This window comes from Perognathus longimembris, chromosome 2 (assembly GCF_023159225.1).
Source record: "Perognathus longimembris pacificus isolate PPM17 chromosome 2, ASM2315922v1, whole genome shotgun sequence".
Taxonomy (NCBI): Eukaryota; Metazoa; Chordata; class Mammalia; order Rodentia; family Heteromyidae; genus Perognathus; species Perognathus longimembris.
The window spans coordinates 63,145,360-63,171,743 of NC_063162.1; the positions used below are offsets into that span (position 1 = coordinate 63,145,360).

Consider the following 26,384-nt stretch of genomic DNA (forward strand, 5'->3'; position numbering starts at 1 on the left):
TCTACCACTTGAGCCACTTAGAGATAAGACTTTCAGGGACTTTTCTGCTCCAGCAGGGTTTGAACCTCTTTATGTTTTTCAATAACAAACCTAATACCAGGCGCAGGTACAACCAGTAGGTCCTCCCCACCATCATAGCAACAACTTGAAAGGCTTCCTAAAAATCTATTCTTAAAAACATTTTAAGCTAGGGCTGGGGATATGGCCTAGTGGCAAGAGTGCTTGCCTCGTATACATGAGGCCCTGGGTTCAATTCCCCAGCACCACATATACAGAAAATGGCCAGAAGTGGCGCTGTGGCTCAAGTGGCAGGGTGCTAGCCTTGAGCAAAAAAGAAGCCAGGGACAGTGCTCAGGCCCTGAGTCCAAGACCCAGGACTGGCCAAAACAAACAAACAAACAAAAAAACATTTTAAGCTCAATAGTAAACATTTAGTGCTTCTAAATTTTACTTGATAACTATTGAGACAGAGCCATGCTTCTGGTTTCATTCAAAAAAAAACTTAAAAAATCTTCTATTCAGAGTGGCATTCATTTGTCATCTTCTAAAACTTAAAATGTGATTTAATTAAGTGGTGTTTTTAAAAGCATTAAATGGCACCCGGATGTCTGGCTTATTGGAGCATAGAACACTTTTGTCTCACTGGGGAGCAGGCTGGCTTGCCTGATTCTCTGCAGGGATCTGCTCTGGAAGGGGTGGAGGGAGGTGAAGGAGACGTAAAGAGAATGGTGATGGTGCATTTTCCTCCAGCTGTAGGGTTGGATAATATAGGTAGATGGCTTCTACATCAAAGTTGTAATTTTATTTTTTAAACTTAAAAAAAATGTATGTAGTACTGAGCAATCAAACCCAGTACCTCATACATGCTAGGCAAGCTCTCTATCATGAAGCCACATTCCCAGTTACAAAGTTGTAATTTTATTTTAAATGTTTATTTGAAAATCATTTCTGCTATGATTGGAATATGGTTTATTTCCCTAAAGAACAAGTGCTGGAAGCTTGGTGCCAGTGTAATGATGTTGAGTGATGGTGGGATTTCTAAGAGGCAGAGCCTGGTGGGGGTTACTGGGTCATGCTTACCTTAAGGGATCACTCTAACATTGAGCTGAAGATATTCATGCTCCTCTCCCAGGAATGTTAGGTTCCACAGGAGTGGTTAGTTTCCTCAAGGGTGGGTCACTGCTACCAAAGCCCAAGCCTGGATTCCTCTTTGTATCTAAGCTCCTCTCTCCAGTACCATGCCACCCCCTGTGTGTGACTTGCCTGCTGGCCCTTGCCAGACACTGGCACCATGCTGTTGGGATTTTCCAGCTACCAGAACTGTGAGTGAAATATACTTCTTTCTTTTTCTTTTTTTTTTGCCAGTCCTGGGGCTTTGGACTCAGGGCCTGAGCACTGTCCCTGGCTTCCTTTTTTTGCTCAAGGCTAGCACTCTGCCGCTTGAGCCACAGCGCCACTTCTGGCCATTTTCTGTATATGTGGTGCTGGGGAATTGAACCCAGGGCTTCATGTATTCGAGGCAAGCACTCTTTGCCACTAGGCCATATCCCCAGCCCTGAAATATACTTCTTTTATGTATTACCTAGTGAGAGACACTGAGTTACAGCAGTACAAGAAGGACTGAGATGACCCCTCATGCACATTTATGTATTTATTTAGTCAGTCAGTCAGGGGCTTGAACTCAGGGCCTGGGCACTCTCCCTGAACTTTTTTTTTTTTTTTTTTTTTTTTTTTTTGCCAGTCCTGGGGCTTGGACTCAGGGCCTGAGCACTGTCCCTGACTTCCATTTTGCTCAAGGCTAGCACTCTACTACTTGAGCCACAGCGCCATTTCTGGCTTTTTTTTTCCTTCTATATATGTGGTGCAAAGGAATTGAACCCAGAACTTCATGTATGCGAGGCAAACACTCTACCACTAGGCCATATTCCCAGCCCACTCCCTGAACTTCTTTTGCTCAAGTGGCTAACACTTTACCACTTGAGCCACAGCACCACTTTTGGCTTTTTCTGTTTATGTGGTACTGAGGAATCAAACTCAAAGTTTCATGAGTGCTAGGCAAGCACTCTACCACCAAGCCACATTCCTAGCCCTCTGGTGTGCATTTATGCGTGAGGAGGAAGATATTTCTGATGTAAGACAAAATGCTAGGTGTCCATTAGTTGTACGGATAAAGACAATGTGATGTGTATACACAATGGAGTACTATTCATCTGTCAAGAAGAATGAGATTATGTTGTTTGCTGGAAAATGAAAAGTGTGGGGCACACCTGCCCGGACACCTTGCATCATTACGAGGTGGTTCTAGCTGGTACCACCTCTTTTCCCAGCCCTGAGGCTGTGTGGCTGGTAGCCCCGCCTGCCTTCCGGTCTGGAACCTGAAAGGTGGCTCTAACCAGCCCTGCCTCCCAGCCTCAGACCACATGTGCGCCAAGATGGCTGCAGGTGATGAACCCAGAGGCAGTCCTGAGGGCCGTGATGTAGCTGTAGGCCACCCCTTTGGGAGGTCCCTTGGAGCTTCACTCTGACGGACAGGTCAGGCGTCCATTCACAGCCCCTACATAGGTGCACAAATCCCTCCCCTTCCGCCGCCCTCCGACCCATGTAAAAGAACAGCTCATTGCCACCATTAAACGAGTCTTAGCTCTGACTGGCTCCCGGATTGTCTGTGGGTCCTCCGACAAAAGGGGGGCTGGGGTGGCAGTTCATTGGCCCTTTCCTCTTCCTGGCCTGCCCAGGTGGGGCAGGTTTTCCTGCAGGACAGGAGAGCCCAGGAGGCTAAAAACCCCCGACAGAAAGAATTGGAGATCATCATGTTAAGCAAAATAAACTGGGTCCAGAAAGACAAAGAATGAATTTTTCTATCATATGAAAAAGCTAGACCTAGAAAAATGACATAAATGTAAAAGGGGGAGCTGAGTATTGGGAGGGAGAAGGGCAACAGGAGGGAGTGACGGGGGTGGTGGTGGTACTTAGGATAAAAGTGTTTTATATGTTTAACATGAAAATACAATATGAAACCTATTATAATTGTCAAAAATGGAGGAGGAGAGATGAGAAAGAGCAACAGAGGGGGCAAATCTGATCAAAGCACATAATATGCACGTGTAGATATTGCAATGAAAATGTTTTGTAAATGTAATATATGCTAATTATAAAAAACACACATGGGAGTATAGTGCAAGTGGTAGTGTGCTTGCTTAAACAAGTGTGCAGGCCTGGGTTCACCCCCAGTACTAGGAAAAAATAAAGACATAGAGAATGCTTGGTCAACAGTATGTTCAGCGGGAACTAGAAAAAGACTATAATTATAAAGTGATTCTGCATGGCTAATGTAATTTTTACAAAGGTTTTCTTATGAATATTCAGACATAAATAGAAGAAGCCTAAAACAAAATATACCATACCATCGCTTGTATTTTTCCCTTAATGAAAATTTATTTCTTTTTAGATGTTGAAATGTTTATGTTGAAACCCAGATGGAAGGCTACATTGGTGTGGCTACAAGCTGGCCTCTGATGAGAGGAACTAAGTCTAGGGTTACTAAAATCAGTGACAGCCAAGCCAGGTGGTGGCGACTCATGCCTGTAATCCTAGTCAGGAGGCTGAGATCTGTGTATTATACTTTGAAGCCAGCCTTGACAGGGAAGTCTGTGAGACTCCAATTAACTACTAAAAAACCCCAGATATAAAAATGTGGTAGTAAAGTAGTGAAGTGCTAGCTTTGAGCACAAAAGCTCAGAGACAGGCCCTGAGTTCAAGCCCTGGGACGCACACACACAGATACACAGAATTCTTGTTGGCCTTTGTAGTTGGGGTGCAGGAGGATTTGCGCTGCTTGGGCGGTAGGAAGGATGGCTTGTAGGCTTCAAGCCCTGCACATCCTACTCTGTCATCACAGGCTTCAGCTCCTCTTGGGAGTCTGTCTTTGTTCTTGAAGTCATGCGGCCTCTCTTGCCATGACCTCAGATTTACCCTCATTACATTTGTATCTCCATTCCTCCAACCCCCCTTTCAACTATCATTAACGTTTACTACAGCTTGGCACTTGGGACTTAGAGAAGTAAAATGAATGTCATTTGGATATGACTGACTTTTTTCAATCTAACTGAAGCTTAGATCCCCTTTACCTGGCCTAGCTGCTCTCCCGAGGCTCACAAGAGCCATTTCTGGCTTCTGCTCAGGACTCCCTCCTGTTCTCTTCAGAGCAACCTGTGCAAGCCAAGTGCAAAAAAAGAAAAAAAAAAGGCGGATTTTTTTTTGTTTGGTTTTGTTTTTTTTGCCAGTCCTGGGGCTTGAACTCAGGGCCTGGGCACTGTCCCTGGCTTCTTTTTGCTCAAGGCTAGTACTTGAGCCACAGTGCCACTTCTGGCTTTTTCTGTATATGTGGTGCTGAAGTGCCTGGTTCTGGGGCTTGTTTGAACTCATGGCCTGGGCAATGTATCTTAGCTTTTTCAATTAAAGATGGTGCTCTATTACTTGATTCAAAGCTCCACTTCTGTCTTTTTGCTGGTTATGGAGATAAGAGTATCTTGGATGTTCCTGCCTGGGCTTGCTTTGAAGAGGGATCCTCAGATCTCAGCCTCCTGATTACAGGTATGTCTTATTTTAAATGAGAATGACTGAGGATTTGATTTTTTAGTTAATTTTATGTTAGCAATTTTAATTGTTCCAATGGGAAAAAGAAACAAATTTATAGTAATAGCTAGGTTACTGTACTCACATTGACTTTCTGTTCAGATTTTCAAAGGCCTTTTTAATTGTACCTGATTCTAGATCTTCACTTCCTATAGAATGGAATCTCAAATGCTTCTGGCAACTGTGCATTATTAGTAAGGGATGGCGCTTTGTTATGAGATTGCATTTTATTATTTCCTTCAGCTCAATGTATACCTGATATTAGAGGGCTCTCCCTATGGGTCCAGATTGAGAGGCACTGCAAAGGATGTGGTTTTATTATTTTTGCAGAGCCCCTGTGCACGGGTAGCAACTGAGACTGTGAGGCAGAGAGATGGGGTGCAGCTGGCTCTGGCTGGTGGGACTCAGGGTCTGTGCTCCACACTGGTCAGGGAAGCTGATGTTTGCTCTGCCGGCTCCACAAGAAGATCAGTAAGCATTTAGCACAGCCATCCTGGCCTCTTCACACAGTGGATCCAGTGTGCCATCGCCTCCTAGAAAAACATAATATTTTGTTTTGGCTAGCATTATACATAATATAATGTTCTGTTAAATATGCCTTAGTTCTCATCAGCAATGCAATTTTTTAGGTCTGAGACCAGAACTCGAACTCTGTACCTGATGCTTTCTCTCATTGGCTAGCACTCTACCAACTGAGCCACACCTCCCACTCTGTACCACCTCCCCAGCAGTGTATTGTAAAGATATGTAAACTGTTAACTAAATTTAGTAGATTCTTAGTCGATTGCAAAAGCTTACTCCTGAGCACAGGGAGAAGGCACTGTGTCAACTTCTCAGGTAAGAAACCCCACAGAACAAAGAAATCTCTAGAACATTGCTGATAATGTCCTGCACTGCAGGCAAGGCAACTCTCAGCAAGTCTGGATAGAATAAACAAGCTAAATAAAATCACATTGACAGCTTGGACACATGGTTTAGGTGGTAGAGTGCCAGCCAATGAGAGAAAGCATCAGATGCTGAGTTTGAGTCCCGGTCTTAGAAAAAAAAAAAATCAACTTGAAAAAAAAACAATAATAAAACACACAACATTAAGGTCCTGAAAACTATTGTCCTTAAGTTCAAGAACATATGCATTAAGCCCAGGCCTAATTTCATTTTCTTTCCTCTTCTGTTTCTGTCATTCAGGAAGTGGAGCTGTGGCTCAAGTGGTAGAACTGGAAATATATATATATATACTTTATTGTCAAAGTGAAGTAAAGAGGGGTTACAGTTTCTTATGTAAGGCAGTGAGTACATTTCTTATCCAACTTGTTTCCTCCTCCCTCATTTCCCCCCACCTTCCCCTCCCCCCTTTTCCTCTCTTCCCCATGAGTTGTACAGTTGGTTTACACCAAAATGGTTTTGTAAGTATTGCTTTTGGAATGGTTTGTCTTTTTATCCTTTGTCTCTCCATTTTGGTATTTCCTTTCCCTTCCCTAGTTCTAATACAGGTATATACAGTATCCAGGGTTCTAAGATCAGAAATAGTGATAGCTGGGGTAAAACCATGGGAAGGGAATACGAGAGAAAAAAAAAAGGTATTGTTTCACATGGCATGTTGAAAATAATTACAACAATGTTATACCACTTATTTCCATAACATGGTTAATTTCTTAGCATCCTGTGTTCATATGGGCATAGCTATTGGGCTATTGTGGTCTTCTGCTATATAACTAACCTAAACAAGTACTAATTATTCCCTATGAGGGGAACCACAGAGTCCGTGTTTCTTTGGGTCTGGCTCACTTTACTTAGCATGATTTTTTCCAAGTCTTTACATTTCCTCATGAATGGGGAAGTGTTGTTCTTTCTGATAGAGGCATAGAATTCCATTGTGTATATGTACCACACTTTCCTGATCTAACCATCTACTCAGGGATACCTGCGTCAGTTCCACATTTTAGCAATGACAAATTGTGCTGCAATGAACATAGTTGTGTTGGTGGCTTTAGTGTGGTCTTGCTTGTAATCTTTTGGGTAGATGCCCAAAAGTGGGGCTGCTGAGTCTTAGGGGAGCTCTATGTTTAGCCTGCTGAGGAACCTCCATACTGCTTTCCAGAGTGGTTGAGCAAGTTTACATTCCCACCACCAATGTAGTAGGGTTCCCTTTTGACCGCATCCCCTCCAGCATCTGTTATTATTAGTTTTCCTGATAATGGACATTCTTACTGAGGTGAGGTGGAATCTCAATGTTGTTTTCATTTGTATTTCTTTAATGACCAGTTATGTAGAGCACTTCTTCCTGTGTCTGTTGGCCATTCTCATTTCCTCTTCTGAGAAGTCTCTTTTTAGGTCTTTAGCCCATTTGCTGAGGGGGCAGTTGAGAACTCCAGTCTTGAGCAAATAAAATAAAAGCTAAGGGACATCACCCAGGCTCTCAGTTCAAAGTCAGCCCAGGCACAGAAGTTCATGAGATTTCTATCTCTGACCACCGGAAAGTTAGATGTGCAGTTGCTGCTCCCGGGACATAGTGCTGGTCTTGAGTATGAAAGCTGAGGGGCAGCACCTAGGTCTGGAGTTCAAGCCCCAGGACCAGCACAAAAAACTCCAAACAACCTAAAAAAATACAACCCAAAACTTCTCAAAAAGAAATCCAATTTAGACTCAGGCATGACACTGACCAGAGACATCTCAAGGAAAGCAGAGGGTTTCGTGCAAACTGTACTCACCAAACTCCAAGTCCTTAATGTTGCAGTGGAAGACGATTTCGTCATTCACCATGAGTTCCACCAAATTCAAGTCTTCTATCTTCTCTAGGGTCACCTTATGTCCATCTTTGATCAACACAGCTAGAATGGAGAGAGAGAGAGATGAATCCGGCGTGTACAGGTTCCTGTGGCTACAGCTTGTCTCCTCCTGGGTGCTTATGGCAGAATTCGAATCCCTCATGGGCCCTTCCCTGGTGTTGGCCTCCATGTGTTCTCACTTTGGCTGGGGAGCACAGTCAGATACCTGCGCAATTCAAGCAGCAAATGATTCCAGATCCAAAGGATCTGTTTCTTCTAGGCTAGTCTACTGGGCTATATACAGGTTTGATGTTCTACTTTGATGTTGTCTACTGGGCTATATACAGAGTTGATGTTCCATATTGGTGGGGACTCTGGATTGCTCTTGTCAGCTTCTTGCCCTGTTCCTAGAGGGCAATGACCAGTATAACCCCAAAGCTTTAAAACATAATTCTCAGCTCTTGCCCGGGATATTTCACTCAGAAGAAGGCTTCCGTCATGGAGTTGGCAACTCTTGTCTATAATTATAGCTATACATGAAGCTGAGATCTGAGGATCATGGTTTGAAACCAGCCCAGGCAGGAAAGTCCAAGAGACTTTTATCTCCAATTAACCAGCAAAAAACAGAAGTAGAGCTGTGGTTCAAGTAGTAGAGCACCAGCTTTGAGTGAAAAAGCCAGGGGAGAGCTTAAGATGCTGAATTTAAGCCTCAGTACTGGCACAAAAATGCATAATAAAACAATTTAAAAGATCCAATAAAAATTTAAATGCAGGAAAATTTTACAACTAATTGTCCTTTCCATATTATGGCAGCAAAATTCTGTGACTAACTTATATGTTTAATAATGAAAGGATACGGGGCTGGGAATATGGCCTAGTGGCAAGAGTGCTTGCTTCCCATACATGAAGCTCTGGGTTCAATTCTCCAGCACCACATATATAGAAAATGGCCAGAAGTGGCGCTGTGGCTCAAGTAGCAGAGTGCTAGCCTTGAGCAAAAAGAAGCCAGGGACAGTGCTCAGACCCTGAGTCCAAGCCCCAGGGCTGGCAAAAAAAAAACAACCCCAAAACAATAATGAAAGGATGATCAACAAAGTTTGTACATATGGTGAGAGTTTATCTGGATAATTCAAATGTTTATGAAATATTAAATACTAAGAATAGTATAAACAAGTGAAGATGCAGATATGTATATTACAGTATTATGAATAGATATCCAGAGCTAGGCACTAGTGGCTCACACTTGTAATTCTACTTGGGAGGCTGAGATCTAAGGATCGCTATTCAAAGCCTGCAGGGGCAGGAAATTCTGAGACTCTTATCTCCAGTTAACCACCAAAAAAGCTGAAAGTGGAGCTGTAGGTCAAATAGTAGAGCACTAGCCTTCAGCATAAAAGCTCAGGGATAGTACCCAGGCCCTGAGTTCAAGCCTCAGTACAGGCACAAAATGAATGAATGTATGAATGAATGAATGAATAAATATCCAACAATATCAGTTGAGGGTTGAATGCAAGCAAGAAAAACAACTCACCCACAGGTTTTTTTCTACATGGTGAGATTATATGAATAACATTTCTTATTATTTTTCATCAATTTCCAGATTATGACTTGTAAAAATGTTCTTTACAAAAGCTAATGGAGGGATGGGAATGTGGCTTAGTGGTAAAGTGCTTGTCTAGCAAGCAGGAGGTCCTGGGTTCAATTCCTTGGTACCACATAAAAAAATAAATGATAATAAAAATTAATTTAAAATACAATAATATTATAATCATCATAATAAAGCATGCACTTTAAAAAAAGCACTAGTGGCTCACTCCTTCAATTCTTTTTAAAAAAATTTTATTGACAAGGTGATGTAAAGAGGGGGTACAGTAGGGGCAAGAGCGCTTGCCTCCTAAGCATGAAGCTCTTGGTTCGATTCCCCAGCACCACATATATGGAAAACGGCCAGAAGGGGCGCTGTGGCTCAGGTGGCAGAGTGCTAGCCTTGAGCGGGAAGAAGCCAGGGATGGTGCTCAAGCCCTGAGTCCAAGGCTCAGGACTGGCCAAAAAAAAAAAGAGGGGGTACAGTTACATAATAAGGTAGTGAGTACATTTCTTGTCATATTTATTACACCCTCCCTCATTTTTCTTTCCCTTCCCTAGTTCAGGTAAGCATATATACAATATCCAGTGTACCAAAATCATATACAGTAACTACATGGGGTATGCCAAAGGAAGTTCACTTATTACATTAAACATAACGACAACAAAATCCTCCTGTTTCCTTCTCTTGGTCACTCCTTCAATTCTAACTACATCCTCATCATCATAAAGTGTGCACTTAAAGGGCTGGGAATGTGGCTTAGTGGAAGAGTACTTGTCTAGCATGCATAAAGCCCTGGGTTTTATTGCTCAGTACTACATACACAGAAAAAGCCAGAAGGGGTGCTGTGGGGACAGTGCCCAGGCCCTGAGTTCAAGCCCTAGGACTGGCAAAAGAGAAGGAAGGAAGGAAGGAAGGAAGGAAGGAAGGAAGGAAGGAAGGAAGGAAGGAAGGAAGGAAGGAAGGAAGGAAGGAAGGAAGGTAATGAAGCCAGGCACTCGTGGCTCACTCCTTTAATCCTAACTTCTCAGGAGGCTGAGGTCTGGAAGACTGTAGTTCAAGGGGCAAAAAGCCCTCATCTCCAAAATAGCTAGCAAAAAGCTGGGCTAGAGGCATGGCTGAAGTGATAGAGCACTGGCTTAGTGAGTTCCAGATCCTGAGTTCAAACTACAGAACTTAAAAAAAAGCAAAAAGCTAGTGAACATTTTATTCTCATTTTTGGAGTCTGCAGGTTGGTTATCACTTTCAGGTAATGGTTCCTTTTCAGTGATGAGTCATTGTCAGATTTAATTTCTGTTGTGGATATGTGGGGTGTGTGGCCTAGGAGAAGTGATGTCCATTGGCTGCACCAGGCTTCTCTCTCCCTCCTTCCCTCTCTCCCTCTCTCCCTCTCTCTCCTCCCCACTCCCCCCTCCCTCTCTCTCTCTCCCTTCCTCCCTCCCTCCCTCCCTCCCTTTTTCCCTCTCTCCCTCTCTCCCTCTCTCTCCTCCTCTCCCCCCCTCTCCTCTCTCTCTCTCTCTCTCTTTCGTGTGTGTGTGTGTGTGTGTGTGTGTGTGTGTGTGTGTGTGTGTGTGTAACTACTGGGGCTTAACTCAGGGCCTGAGTGCTGTCTCGGAGCTTTCTTGCTCAAGGCTAGCACTCTTACTTACTTGAGCCACAGCTTCACTTCTAGCTTTTTTGGTGGTTAATTGGCATTAAGAGTCTCAGACATTCCTGCCTAGGCTGGCTTCAAACAGCGATCCTGAGATCTCAGCCTTCTGAGTAGCTAGGATTACAGGTGTGAGACACTGGACCCCAAGTGGGCTCTATTTTATGTAGCGTGGTTCCCTACAATTTTCCTGATGTGGTCACTTTGAATTTACACTTTTGGTGCCAATTTATAGTCTTTGAAGTCTAAATACACTGATAAGATTTTCAGTTAGGATGGAAAGAGAAATCAGATGGGGATTTTTTAAAAAGTCTTACCATTTCAATCAGTCTTAGGCGAAGAAAAGCAGACATCTATGCCAGTTAATTGCATTTAATTACAGAAACAATTGCTGCCTCAAAATGTTGGCATGTCGTCTTCATCTTTCAATCAGTTCAAGAGCATCCAGCCCCAACTGTGAGAATTTTAATTGTGTGATTTTAATTTCACTTCTGGAGAGAAACTTCAGAAAGTCTCAGCCAGTATGTCCATTAACAAGACAGCACTCCTCGGCACCCAATGGTGGCCCCAATTGACCTACTTTAGTTAATGCCTCTCTCTAAAGACATCCTGCATTGTTTTCCTAGGCATATTTGTGTTATTGTATCCTGTTTAAGTATCTTGTTCTTAAACATTTTTGAAGAAGGCACTCAGTTTGAGAGAGGAAAGCAAGGGAGAAGCATGAGATATTCACTCTCAGGCAGCTGACACCAAGTTAAAAAGGACCCTTTTAGCCAGTGCCAATGGCTCATGCTCATAATCCTAGATACTCAGGAGGCTGAGATTTGAGGATCATGGTTTAATGCCAGCCAAGGCAAGAAAGTCTATGAGATTTGTATTTGCAATTAACTAACAAAAAGCCAGAAGTGGAGCTGTGGCTCAAGTGGTAGAGTGCCAGACTTGTGTGAAGAAGCCAAGCGAGAGTGTGAGGCACTGAGTTCAAGCCCCAGTGCCAACTGTGGAAACATGTGTACATGTGTACACACACACACACACACACACACACACACACCAGGCACTGGTGGGTAACTCCTGTAATCCTAGCTACTCAAGAGGATGAGATCTGTGGTTCAAAGCCAGCTTGGGCAGGAAAGTCCATGAGGCGCTCATCTCCAAATAAGCAGCAAAAAGCCAGAAGCAGAGCTATAGCTCAAATGGTGGACATATAACTTTGAGCACAAAAGCTAGGGGACAGTGCCCAGGCCCTGAGTTCAAGCCCCAGTACTAGTGTGTGTGTGTGTGTGTGTGTGTGTGTGTGTGTGTGTGTATGAAAAGGAACCTAATCAAGAACCTCCAAGTACCCTGAACACATAACTATCTAGCCAGTAAAGAGATAGGACACCTCAAAAAATGTTAAACACTCCTAGACTTTTGCTCCACCAGGGCTGAGGTTTCCTCCAGCCCTTCCTGTTTGCGAGCTCTTTTCTATACTGCTCCTTGTCTTTAGGTCAGAGTCTTCATTCCTCACACTCTGTGAACACAATCATGGATATCCAGATCATCAATAACACTTTGACAAGGACATTTCAACAATGCTGTCCACTTTGGAGTGGTAGTGGGTTATCTAGAGGGACAAGTCAAAGCCCAGGGGCAAAAACTCTGGCCTCCACATCCCCGAACAGCATCCTTAGGGAGGAACAGCTTAGCCTCGTGACTCTGACTTTGCTAAGTTTGAAGACCATCCTGTAGAGCAGGCTTCATCTGAGAGGAAGAAGTCAGGAGCAAAACAGCTCTGATTCCATCTTCTCTGGGGCAAGGTGCTGCTATTAACACCCAAGTCCAAGTTTGAGGGACTCTGGAGAGAATGGAGAATGGGGGTGATGGCTCTAGGAGTGGGGCAGCTGTACGGGAAGAAATCCCAGGAGGAAAGTTCCTGCAGCCTGCATTGCCCTCCTCTCTGCAGGGCCCATCTGACTGAGCCTTGTGTCCCATTTCAGTTTACTTTAGGGGGAAAGTAGCACTTTTTTGTACTATTATTGGAGCTTGAACTTGGGGTCTAGGCATTGTTCCTTAGCTTTTTTGCTCAAATCTAGTGTTCTACCACTTGAGCCATAGCTCCACATCTAGGTTTTTGCTGGCTAACTAGAGGCAAGAATCTCACAGACTTTCATGCCTGGGCTAATTTCAAGCTGAGATCCTCAGATCTCAGCCTCCTGAGTAACTAGGATTACAGGTGTGAGTCACTTGCACCAGGCAACAATTTTGCTTCCCCCTCCCCATGCCTTTTTTTGTGGGTCATGGGGCTTGAACTCAGGGCCTGGCACTGTCCCTGAGATTTTTTTTGCTCAAGACTAGCATTGTACCACTTTGAGCCACAGCTCCACTGCCATCTATCTGATGGTTAATTAGAGATAAGAATCTCATGGATTTTTCTGCCCAGGCTGGCTTTAACCTCAATTCTCAGATCTCAGTCTCCTGAGTAGCTAGGATTATAGGCATGGGCCACGAGTGTCTGGCAGTATTACTCTAATATAGCACAGTATAGCTTAGAAATTGGATTTGATCCACAAAGTAACTCACCCCATGGAGCTGAGGCTGGTAAATAATGAGGGCCCAGTTTATCTAAGAGTAAATGCAGCCTCATAGAAAGAAATCTGCCTAGATCTGGTCTCGCCTCATTTCTATCTTTTATGGCCTTGCCAGGCACAGGCTCTCTGATCTTTTTTTTCTTTTTCTTTTTCTTTTTTTTTTTTTGTCTGTTGTAGGGCTTGAACTCAGGGCCTGGCCACTGTCCCTGAACTTTTTTGCTCAAGGCTAGTGTTCTACCACTTTGAGCCTCAGTTTTCAGGTGGTTAAATGGAGATAAGAATCTCATGGACTTTGTTGCCTTGGCTGGCTTAGAACCACAATCCTCAGACCTCAGCCGCCTGAGTAGCCAGAATGACAGGTGTGAGCCAGGAGTGCTGGGGCCAGGCTCTGGCCTTTAAGGGCCACTGCTGCATTGTTGCTACTTCCCAGGGCTTGGTGTCAACATAGGCTTCTTTCAGCAACAACCTTCAGACAATGCTGGGCCCCATCATCATTTCTTGTGGACCCCAAGAGGCTGTTAAAGTGATCCTGTATTAAAGTATTAGAATGATGACTTGCTAAAGAGTCTGCACCATGAATTCAGCCTTAGGACACCTATCTCCTGTCCATCAATCCCAGACTTACTGAGCCCAATTGTAGGACTTAAAGGGTCAATGATGAGGAGACTCCGGAATTCCTGCAGCTCATCCATATGGCCCTGCCCTACATGGAGGATCTGGCTTTCCTCTGAGCTGTCTATTCAAAGAAAGGTCAGATAAATACACTCCTTGAAACCAAGTCCACAAAAGCAGTTACTAAGCTTCAGTGTAAATCAGCTAGAAACTGAAAGGCCACCCACAGGACACCCACCCCTTTGAAGTGCCATATATTCTTTGTAAAGGGACATAAGAGAGACTCAGTCCTCTTGCTGCTGGAGGAAATGCCATTCTCGGTGGATGACTGAAATAAGGCTCAGTGAGGGTCAAGGTACAGGGACAGATCGCTTTTTCTTTTTGTCAGTTGTGAGGCTTGAGCTCAGGGCCTGGATGCTGTCCCTCAGCAAATTTGCTCAAGGCTAGTGCTCTACCACTTTGAGCCACAGTGCCATTTCTGGTGATTAATTGGAGATAAGAGCCTCGTGGCTTTTCCTGCCTGGGCTGGCTTTGAATCTTGATCCTCAGATCTCAGCTTCCTGAGTGGCTAGGATTATAGGTGTGAGCCACCGGCACCCACTTTCTTCTCCCACATAGCAGAGATCCAAAGTGAATAATGGGAAATGAGAGAGGGTAATGTATAGCTACCAGGAGAATGGCCCTTTGGGTATTTTGGCTAAATAAGATTTAATCTATCAAAATAGATTCTTTTTTTAAAAAAAGGGATTTGTTTGATTCCTTCTAACTCCTTCAAGTGGATCTTTTTTTTTTTTTGTAAGTGGATACTAGAGCTTGAATTCAGGTCCTCATTCTCTTCTCTGTGGCCTTTTCTGCTCAAGGCTGGTGCTCTACAACTTGAGCGATGACTCCATTTCTGGCTTTTTGCTGATTTATTTGGAGGTAGTCCCACAGACTTTGCTGCCTGGGATGGCTTTGAACCACAATCCTCAGGATTACAGCCACTAACACCCAGCTTCGAATATAGCAAACAAGGATCAACCACAGGCAGGGCAATTACTTAGAACTCTGTTGTTAAGCCTTAGTTAAGCTTAGTTAATACTTAATCAGTATTGAGTCCAAGTGAAGACATCTGCTGAACTATCATCATTCATGAGTAATAAAGAAGGCATGAGAGCTCTCAGGTTGCTTAAGGCAGGGTCAATTCAGAAAAAGATCAGGCATCTTTCTAAAGAGACCAGGGCTTCTGCAAATGATAAAGGGTTCTAATTTCTTAAAGTAACACACTGGACTCAAAGCAGACTTTTAAACAGAGGGCTTGCTCATTGTGATGCTAGCATTGTGTCTAGAGTGGGGTAGCAGGATGTGGGGACCAGGAGAGGGAGCAGATGCTCTTTGCTCTGTTCCTATGAACATGCTGGCCCTTATCACGGGGCCTCTGTGCGAGCTGGTAGTTGATATTAGAGGAGTTATCAAGCATGGATACACAGAGCTTATTTTACAAATCAACTGCCTGCTGATACTTTGAAGTCTTTAGGCTTCCTCCAACCAAAAAAACACTTCCCTGGACCTTCTCTAAGCACTTTTTCCCACCCTTCCTGCCCCGGGCCTGGGCCTGGGCTCCATGCTTCTTTGACTCTACCTGAGCCTTTACCTCTTCCTCAACCTGACTTCTCAAAGGCCATTCACATATTGAATGGCTCATTCAGCAATTCCCTCTCCCTGCTGAAACATTCTTTAGTGTGTGTGTGCACATGTGCGTGCATGGGGGGGCACACGCGTGGTCTTAAATTTAGTCTCATGTTTTGCTCTAGATTTTTCCACTGAAGACTGGTGCTTTACCACTTAACCCATACCTCTATTTCTGGCTTTTTTGGTGGTAACTTGGAGATAAGAGTCTCGCAGACTTTGCTGACCCAGCTGGCTTTGAACTGCGATCCTCAGATCTCAGCTTCCTGAGTAGCTAGGATTACAGGTGTGAGCCTCCAGTGCCTGGTTTTGCTTTTGTTCTTGAGACAGTCCTACTGTGCAGGCAAGTCTGGCCTCAGACTAGAGCACACACACACACACACACACACACACACACACACACACGAGAGAGAGAGAGAGAGAGAGAGAGAGAGAGAGAGAGAGAGAGAGAGAGAGAGAGAGAGGGGGGGGGGGAGGGAGAGAGGGAGAGAGGGAAAGAGGGAGAAAAAGAGGGGGAGGGAGAGCGGGAGAGAGGGGGAGAGAGGGAAAGAGGGAGGGAGAGAGAGAAAGAGAGGGAGAGAGAGGAAGAGAGGGGAGAGAGAGAAAGAAAGAGAAAAAAGAAAGAAAAAGAAATTCTATAGTATGGGTTATGGATTACATTGTAATAAGTGCTGCCACTTTGCTTCCCAAACTTACTGTCCAATTTGCCAGACATGTATGTATGATGCCCGACATGGTAGCTTATACCTGTAGTCCCAGCTATGAAGGAGATGAAGATTCAAAAGATCATAGTTCAAGGCCAGCCCAGGGAAAAAGTTACTAGCTCTCTTGCTTCCTCTGGCCTCTACATAGCCAGCTCTTCCTGTTCCCCAAACAGGCCCCAAGCTGCCCTTCCTCCTTTCCTGGAGGAAAATATTCTCCTGGAGAATATTAACAACACTTGTTAAATCTTTGTGATGTGCAGACTTGGTTTGCATTACTCGATGTGCTTTTCTCCTTAGCGCTCAACACCAGTGGGGGGAGGGAGTCGCATAATTTTTTCTGCCGACAAGTAGATGGAGGTTCATGTAGGAAAATTCTTGATTTTGACTTTGACTTTGTCTACAAAGTCACTAGGTGTTGAAAAACATTTCAGAACTAACTTGACTGCACTTTAGAGCCTCTGGCCTCTCTAGCATCAGTGCTAGGAATACAAACAGGGACCAGGGGAGTGTCAGATGAAACAGATAGGATTGTGGCCAACTAGATGAAAGTTTTTTTTCCTCCTGAACACTTATAAGTTATAGGCTTATTTATGTATTCTGCTTTAGCATAATTTTGGTACACTTTGGAGATGACATAATTTTCTATGTTTTTAATTTTTAATTATCTTTAGGTAGTGGACAAAATGGTTTCAATTCAACATGTCAATTTATGAGTTCAATGTTACACTTTCCATCATTCTGTCTTCATTTCTCTTAACCACCCATCCCCTCAAGTTATCTGGATCTATAAATAATATAATCAAGTTCATGTTAAGTTAGTATTATCTGTTGATTGTGGAAGTAGTAAGAAATACAATTGAGAGTATCTGCAGGCATCAGCAAAGGGGCAGGACAGGCAGCCTCAACTTCCTGCACCCCACAGACACATCAAGACATAAGCAGGAGCTGTCAGAACAAACGTGGTCAAAGCTTCAGAAAACAGTTGAAGACCTGCAGCAACCAAGTGAGTGCTGAATCCAGGGAAAGGGAACTGTCAGGCAGTAGGAAAGCTCAGTGGCACTGTTACTGCCTGTGCCCATCTCTCCTGATTTCGTGGAAACCTTGAAGACTGGAGCTCATGTTCCCAACATGAAATTTGTCCTTTGTCCTTGACTCCAGAGAAGGCAGAGCACAGCTTACGTCCGAATGCTTGGGTCTGTGGGTCCTGACCTGCCTGGGGGCTTCCTGAAGGATGGTCACAGGCATGTGTCTTTGTCTAGCTTAGAATTTACACAAGATGGAAATACTCTGCACAGCTCATAAAAATTACAAGGCAAATGGAAAATCCACAGTTGCCTGGGTAAGATAACACTGGAGCCACACAATAAATCTCAGATTTTCTTTGGGAAATCAGGGCACTCTAAAGTGCAGTTTAGAAAGTCAAGTGTCGCCCAGGGCTGATGCATTATCAGAAAAATGATGAAGATCCTCAAGCTTTGACCAGTGAAGCAGAAAGTAAGTAAAGGCTGAGAATTGTGAATAGCCTGGCTAAGTATTAGAGTGTCCCTTGACCAGAAAATACACAAAGCATGGGACAAGGGGTTGTTTCATGTTAAAGCTCCTGGTATTCAAGGTGATGTTAGTAAAAACTGACGAATACTGTCAATGACTTCAGAAATCAGGATGAGCAAACACTGAGGATTGAGGAGAATCCACAGAGAACACACTACAGTATTAGAACCCAACACTAATATCTGGATTCAAAACTACAATCAAAAATCATACACAAAAACAAGAAGTATGCCACGTTCAAAGGGAAAAATTGGCAGGAACTGTCACCAAGAAATCGTAGACATTGAGCTTACCTTAGATCAACTATCTTAAATATTCCCACAAAACCTAAGAAAATCTTAACAAAGAACTAAAACATAGCAGGAAAATGGCATATTAAAAACTTGCTAACATCAAGAAAGAGACAAAAGTTCTAAAAAGGAACCAAGCAGAGGTTCTGTAATTGGAAGGTATAATAACTAAAATTAAAATTTCACTAAGCAATTGGTTATGTGCTGATGGCATGCCTATAATCCTAGCTACTCAGGAGGCTTAGATCTGAGGATTGCTGTTCAACACCAGCTCAGGGAGGAAAGTCCATGAGATTCTTATCTCCAATAAGCCACCAAAAAGCCAGAAGAGGAGATGTGACTCAAGTGGTAGACCCTTGAACAAAATAGCTTAGGCACAGTGGCCAGGCCTGGAGTTCTTAAGTTTAAGCCCCAGGACCAGTGCCTGTGTGCATACACAAATATGCATATGTATACACACACACACACACACAAACATAGATACATATACACACTCACAAAGTCAAACAAATAAAAACTCAACAAACTACCAGAAAGCTTCTTTATCATGATCAATGACCACACAAGTAAACTCAACTAACAATGGAAGGTTTTGCCCCAAAATTGGGAATGAAATGAGGGCATCAGCTTTTGCCATTTCTATTCACAGTATCAGGAATCCTCATCAGAGAAATTAGGCAAGAAAAAAATTGGACAATGCAGATGAAACCCAGGAGCAATCATTCCATACCCACTAAGATCAACTATAGTAATAAAAATAAAAAAGAAAATCAGAAGATACTAAAATTGGGGAGAATGTAGGGAAACTAGATTCCTCATGCATTACTGGTGGGAATGTAAAATAGTGACAGTGGCTTTGGAAAACACTTTGCAAGGTCTTCAAAATATTCAACAAAAGCTGGTTATGGTGGTGCCTGCCTGTGAAATGAGCACTCAGGGACTCAGGAGGCTGAGGCAGGAGACTGTGAGTTCAAGCTGAGCCTGGGCTACAAAGCAAGTTTCAAGCCTGCTTGAATGATATAGTAACATTCTGTCTCAAAAGAAAAAAATTTTGTTTGTCTTGGGGATTTAACTCTGGGTGCAGTCCCTGAGCAATTTTGCTCAAGGCTTTGAGCTATAGCTCCATTTCTGGTTTTCTGGTGATTAACTGGACATAAAGAGTCTCATGTACTTTCCTGGCTGGCGCTGAACTGTGATCCTCAGATCTCAGCCTACTGAGTAACTAAGATTACAGGTGTGAGCCACCAGTGCCCAGCCTGAAAAACGTTTTTTTTTTTTTTTTTTTTTTTTGCCAGTCCTGGGGCTTGGACTCAGGGCTTGGGCACTGTCCCTGGCTTCTTTTTGCTCAAGGCTAGCACTCTACCTACTTCTGGCTTTTTTGTTTATGTGGTGCTGAGGAATCGAACCTAGGGATTCAAGCATGGTAGGCAAGCATGCTACTGCTAAGCCCTAGCCTCCAAAACTTTTAAATATAAAAATATTGTATTATCTCTTACTATGACTAACAGATGACTCAGTAGTTCCAATCAATCGTTTGAGGCAAAAGGACTCAAGCTTTGATTTTGTTTGCTTATGCTCTTAGCAGCATTATTCACAATAGCCAAAAGGCGGAACCAAGTGTCTATCAACAAAGCCAAACTTGTATTTATTTATATACCATAGAATATCATGCATTCATAAAAAAGAATGAACGATAAAGTCATGCTACCACCTGAGGAAATATACTGTTGAAAAAAACTGGAAATAAATGAATGATGATTCTGTAAACACTGTGAATATGACTAATGTCACTGAGTTGAAACTTGAAATAGTTAAAAATAAGTTAAATATGTATTTATTTGCTCTGTGTGTGTGTGTGTGTGTGTGTGTGTGTGTGTGTGTGTACTGAGGCTTGAACTCAGCCCCTGAGTATTATCACTTAGCTTTTTTGCTCAAGGCTGACCTTGTCCCACTGGAGCCACGGTTCCATTCCTGGCTTTTTGGTGGCTGGCTAAGAGTCTTGATCCTCAGATCTCAGCTTCCTGAGTAGCTAGGATTACAGATGCCTAGGAAGTTTTGTTATATGACTTTTACCACAAGTTAAAAACAAGAAATAAAGTAGCTAAACTGGAAATAACTGTGGAGAGGATTTTTGCCTATCCAAGATCAGTGGCAAAAATAAATAAATAAAAAGGTCTACAACTCAGGAAACGTAGTGGCTTTAATCCTCCCTTACTCAGGAGGTAGAGGCAGAGGCTGAGGTCTAGAGGATGGAGGTTCAAAGCCAGCTTGGGCAGAAAGATGCATGAGACTCCATTTCGGATTAATCAGCAAAATGTAGGGCTGGAAGCATGTCTCAAATGGAAGAGCACCAGCTGTGAGCAAACTGTTCTTTAAATCCTTTGATCTGTTGCAATTGTAGCTCAAGTCAACTAATACCAACACTGAGATATTTATAATAAAATTTCTCAATCAACTGTTCTCTCATGGAAAGCACTTTCTCAGGTGAAGTTTTCTATCCATCCTTCAAATGCAAACTCAAATGCCACCTCCTCCAGGGAACCTCCCCTGATTGCTCCCCTGATTTCTGGGTCTTCTGGGCCATTACAGCATTCTTCCCAGAAGATATTTAGCTTATATTTTATAATGAAAGTTCATCACCAATGCTCAGCCCTGGGCTCTCTTTTGAATATTCTCCCCAAATTATCTACTCATCCCTTTCTATCTCCAACTCCAGAGTGGATCTGACTTGCTACCTTGGTATGAGTAGCTAAAAGCACCTTAAGTTAAATATGTCCAAAATGGAACATGTTCTAAATCGTGATTTTCATTCATCAGCACCATCTCTTGGCCAATTCTGACTGGATGGCCCGTGGGGACCCTCTTTATACTCCCCTGCCACATCTGTCAACACGGAGAAGCTCCTTGCTTTTACTCTGAACTATTACCCATCCTTTTAGAGCTGTCCTAGTCCAAATGACTCTCACCACAGTAGCCACTCTTAGCTGGTCACCTGTTCTCAGAGTAGTCATGCCCACAGCAGTGGGACCCCTGGCCTCTATGGCCTCTTCTTTCACCAGCTCAACAATGTCTAGGCCTTAGTTTTGGCATATGGCTGTTCTGTCTGGAATGCTCTCTTGCCCCTAGTTACCTGGTTAATTTCTACTTATTCCAGACTCAAATGCAAGGTAATCGAATGGGCCTTTCCTGACCCCGCCCCCTCCAATTATAGCTAGTCACAAGACTCAAGATGGGGAGGCCCCCAAGGCCCCTTTCCTCGTGTCAGCACTCAACAATGAGCGGGTCCCTCCAGCACACGCGCTGTCCAACGGTGAGCCCTCAGTGCCTGGGGGCTCCATACTAGCTGTCCAGTATAGCATGACTGAGTGATCGCGGAATAGAATCTCAGCACTACTGTCATTTCCCAGCCATGTGACTTGGGGAATGGTTCTGAATAGTTCCGACCCCGTTTTCGTGTTTCTAAAATGAGGTCATCCGTGTGATGTACTGGCGCGTAGTGGGCCCACACTCTTGTTTGTTCTCAGTTCCAGGGCAAGCAGTGGAAGGTGGAGAAGAGCCGGCTCTGGGGCGGATCCTAGGGGGACTGACGCCTCTGGAGGGGAGGGGGGAGTGGTCTGCACGCGCAGCCGAAGGCCGGGGCACACCGTGGGGCCGCAGCCGAGTAGCCCACCTTGTAGGCCCTCCAGGCGGAAGGTGCGGTGCTCCACCGACAGCCCCGCAGCGCTGTAGGGCCCGTAGCGCAGGATGACAGCAGTCTTCTTCGGCATGCCGAGCGTCCAGTAGTGCTCAGTGAAACAGCGCGGCCTGTTGCTAGGCAACCGCAACTCCGCGCCGGGCGTGGCCGCGGGGTGGGCGTGGCCTCGCGGGCCGGTTGGAGGGCTCGCCCTGTCCCCAGCCCCCAGGACCCCACCCAGGACTGAGCTGGGCGGGCTCTCGGCAGCAAGGTGAATAAAAGCAGCTAGCCAATGGGCGCGGGCGCTGGTGACTCAGTCCTGTAATCTCAGCTGGAAACCAGTGCCGGCAGACAGACTACCGTCTTTAATAAGAAGCAAGAAAGCGCAGCCTGAGTTCAAGTCCCAGGAATGGCACTCAAAAGAAACAACAACAACAGAAAGCACCTAGCCATCCAGTTGCAGAAAATGTGGGATGAAAGAATCTCGCCAGAGTGCCTTCCCTTGTATTTACAAAAGTCAGGAAGGGGCGCGGGCTCCAGACCCTTTGCTGCTCCCATTTCTTACCTGTTTTTGGATTCAGCAGTTTTTTTAAATCATTTCATTTCTTCTGCTGTCTGTGAAAGTTGTTTCTGTACTCTCACTAGTTAGCCAATCTCAGTTCGGCCCCGGGGTGGTTCAAACCCAAAGGCCATTCAGCACTCCCGGGCCTGGGGAGGGGGTGGGGTGGTAAAATGTCCAGGCACACCTGCTACCTGGCTCTCTCCACTGGGCCTAGACGCAGATATCTCTCACTCATACAGAATATCTGCCCTCTCCCGTTTACAGCAGTCTGTGACAGAAAAAAACAAGGAAACATTTACTTTTGCAGTGCCTAAGATTTTGGGGTAAACTATTACAGCAATTAGATAAGCCTAACAATTACACTCTTGTGATTACTGTGTACATTTTTAATTGCTAAAAACCAATGGGAGTTGAAACTTTCCTTTTTGAACAATGCAGGGATTAATAATAATAATAATAATAATTATTATTATTATTATTGGTATCAGTTCTGGGGCTTGAACTCAGGGCCTGGATGCTGTCCCTTAGCTTTGTTCACTCAAGGCTGGCATTCTACCACTTGAGCCACAGCTCACCTCTCAGTTTTTTGCTAGTTAATTGGAGATCAGTGTCTCATCGACCTATCTGTCCCAGCTGGCTTCAAATGGCAAACTTAAATCTCAGACTCCCGAGTAGATAGGATTATAGGCATAGGCCACTGGGTTCTGGTGAGGAAAACTTTTTTTTTTTTTTTTTTAACAATGCAGGGATTCTTATGTTTATGATTATTGCTGTCAGTACTGGGGCTTGAACTCTGAGCCTGGACTCTGTCTCTGAGGTCTTTTGCTCTCTGCTATCAATCTACCATTTTGAGCCACAGCTTCACTTCCAGTTTTTGAGGTTAATCGGAGATAAGAGGCCCATGGGGACTTTTCTGCCCCGAGCAGCTGGAATTACAGGTGTGAGCCACCAGCACCTGGCTAAAACATTTTTTTTTTCTTACCTTCTTGCTGCCTAGTCCTGATTGTACCAGTGACCCAGGATTACCAACATGCAATTTCAGGGCTGAGCTTTCCTGACCTAGCCAATCACTTGAAATTGTGCTTGTAGTCCATGTGGAGCTTAGACACATGTGCACATGTACACACATGTGCACACATGTGCACACACATGCACACACAAATTTGGGCAGTATAAGGGTTTTGAGCTCAGGGCCTCTTGCCACTTGAGCCATGCTGACAATCCTTTCGGCTTAAGTTTTTTTATTATTAATTAAATTTTGTTGACAAGGTGTTGTGCAAAAGGGGTATCAGTTTAAGTTTTGCTTATTTTTATTTTATTTTATTTATTTATTTTTTTTGGCCAGTCCTGGGCCTTGGACTCAGGGCCTGAGCACTGTCCCTGGCTTCCTTTTTGCTCAAGGCTAGCACTCCGCCACTTGAGCCACAGCGCCGCTTCTGGCCGTTTTCTGTATATGTGGTGCTGGGGAACCGAACCTAGGGCCTCGTGTATCCGAGGCAGGCACTCTTGCCACTAGGCTATATCCCCAGCCCTGCTTATTTTTATTTTTTTGTGCTAGTCCTGGGGCTTGAATTCAGCGCCCAGGCATTATCCTTGAGCCTTTTCATTTCTTTATTGTCAAAGTGATGTATAGAGGGGTTACAGTTTCATATGTAAGGCAGTGAGTACATTTCTTATCCAACTTGTTACCCACTCCCTCATTTTCCTCCACCTCCCCATTTCCCTCCCCGCCCCCGCCATGAGTTGTACAGTTGGTTTACACCATATAGTTTTGTAAGTATTGCTGTTGCGTTGGTTTGTCTTTTTATCCTTTGTCTCTCGATTTTGGTATTCCCTTTCCCTTCCCTAGTTCCAATACAATATCCAGGGTACTAAAATCTGTTACAGTGACCTCAGGGATAAAACCATAGGAAAGAAATACAAAAGAAAAAGGGCATAATTTCACATGGCATGTTGAAAATAACAAGAACAATGATATACCACTTGTTTCTACAACTTGGAGTTCATTTCACTTAGTATCATCTTATGTATTCATATGGACATAGATATTGAGCTATTGTGATCATCTGTTAGGACTATCCTAGATGTGTACTAATTATTCTCAATGAGGGAAACCATACAGTCCATGTTTCTTTGGATCTGGCTCACTTCACTTAGTATGATTTTTTTTCCAAGTTCTTCCATTTCCTTACAAATGGGGAAAGATCATTCTTTCTGATAGAAGCATAGAATTCAATTGTATACATACATACATACATATATACATACATACATACCACATTTTCTTGATCCACTCATGTATTGAGGGGCATCTGGGTTGGTTCCATATTTTAGCAATACCAAACTTCAAGCTGCATTACAAAGCTATAGTAGTAAAAACAGCTTGGTAGTGGCACAAGAACAGGCCTGAGGACCAATGGAATAAAACTGAAGACCCAGAAATGAACCCGTAGACCTATGGCTACTTAATCTTTGATAAATGAACTAAAGAAATAGGATGGAAAAAAGACAGCCTCTTCAACAAATGGTGCTGGCAAAACTGGTTCAACCCATGCAACAAACTAAAACTAGATCCTTATATATCACCCTGCACCAAAATCAATTCCAAATGGATCAAAGATCTCAGGGTAAAATCAGATAGCTTGAAAACAGTACAAGAAGGAGTAGAAGAAACACCTGAGTTCCTTGGCACAGGATGAAACTTTCTTTTTTTTTTTTTTTTTTTTGGCCAGTCGTGGGCCTTGGACTCAGGGCCTGAGCACTGTCCCTGGCTTCTTCCCACTCAAGGCTAGCACTCTGCCACTTGAGCCACAGCGCCGCTTCTGGCCGTTTTCTGTATATGTGGTGCTGGGGAATCGAACCTAGGGCCTCGTGTATCCGAGGCAGGCACTCTTGCCACTAGGCTATATCCCCAGCCCGAAACTTTCTTAATAAAGGCCCAGAAAAATAACAAATCAAAGAAAGATTGGACAAATGGGACTGCATCAAACTGCAGAGCTTCTGCAGGGCAAAGGACATAGCTTGTCAGATAAATAGAAAGCCCACAGAGAAGATCTTTGCCAGCCATACAACAGACAAAGGCCTCATATCTAAAATATACATAGAACTCAAAAAATTAAATTCCTCCAAAACAAGTCCTAGAGAACCAACTTCCCCCTCAACAAATGGGCGAAAGATCTAAAGAGACTTCTCTGAAGAGGAAATGAAAATGGCCAAGAGACACAGGAAGAAGTGCTCTACATCACTGGCCATAAAAGAAATGCAAATGAAAACAACACTGAGATTCCACCTCACCCCAGTAAGAATGTCCAGTATCAGTAAAACTAATAATAACAGATGCTGGAGGGGATGTGGCCAAAAGGGAACCCTATTACACTGTTGGTGGGAGTGTAAACTGGTTCAACTACTCTGGAAAGAAGTATGGAGGTTCCTCAAAAGGCTAAACATAGAGCTCCCCTATGACCCAGCAGCCCCACTTTTGGGTATCTACCCAAAAGATTACAAGCAAGACCACACTAAAGCCACCAGCACAATTATGTTTATCCTTGAGCTTCTTTTGCTCAAGACGAGTGCTCTACAACTTGAGCCACAGCTCTACTTACAACTTTTTTTTGGTAGTTTAGTGGTGATGAGGGTCTCACAGTCTTTCCTGCCCTGGGTGGCTTCAAACTGTAATACTCAGATATCAACTTCCTGAGTAGCTAGGTTTATAGATGTGAGCCACCGGCACCTGTTGTTATTTTTTGTTTTTGCTTTTTTGTTTTTTAACATAGGAACTCCCCGAACTCCAGGAACTGAAAATAAGGTTTCCTTTTTAATCTTTTTGGTTTTTTTTTTCCTTTTGTTCTGAATGTTTGTTTATATGTCTTTGGGAGTATAAGGAGAGGCACAAAAATGGAGGGACAAAGGGCAAATAAGTGCAGCAGTGGTACTCACTGGACACTATGTTGAAAATGAACTACAAAATTCATGAGTGGGGATGGGAGGGAAAAACTGGGAGAGAGTGAGGGAATGGGTGACATTGTCCAAAAAGAAATGTACTCTTTAACTGATTTATGGAACTGTAACCCCTCTGTACATCACCTTTATAATAATAATTTAAAAAATCCTGAAGAGAAATCTTC

At 43.7% G+C, this 26,384-nt stretch overlaps 1 protein-coding gene across 1 annotated transcript; it reads right to left on the reverse strand.

Annotated features, from left to right (window-relative positions):
• Nucleotides 1-5,103: 5,103 nt before the first annotated feature.
• C2H10orf53 (chromosome 2 C10orf53 homolog) lies at nucleotides 5,104-21,792 on the reverse strand. The gene is made up of 3 exons (XM_048337261.1): nucleotides 21,696-21,792; nucleotides 7,344-7,463; nucleotides 5,104-5,168 (listed from the first exon to the last, which is right to left on the reverse strand). The coding sequence occupies exons 1-3, from the start codon at nucleotides 21,790-21,792 to the stop codon at nucleotides 5,104-5,106; spliced, it is 282 nt and encodes a 93-aa protein (XP_048193218.1).
• Nucleotides 21,793-26,384: the final 4,592 nt, after the last annotated feature.

What these genes read in the sequence shown, in the direction of transcription:
- C2H10orf53 (XM_048337261.1), bottom strand. Translation starts at nt 21,792, where the DNA reads ATGCCGAAGAAGACTGCTGTCATCCTGCGCTACGGGCCCTACAGCGCT. An exon ending in CCGCCTGGAGGGCCTACAAG is followed by an intron (nt 7,464 to 21,695) that starts GTGGGCTACTCG and finishes TCTCCATTCTAG; the next exon opens with CTGTGTTGATCAAAGATGGA. An exon ending in CATTAAGGACTTGGAGTTTG is followed by an intron (nt 5,169 to 7,343) that starts GTGAGTACAGTT and finishes ATGTTTTTCTAG; the next exon opens with GAGGCGATGGCACACTGGAT.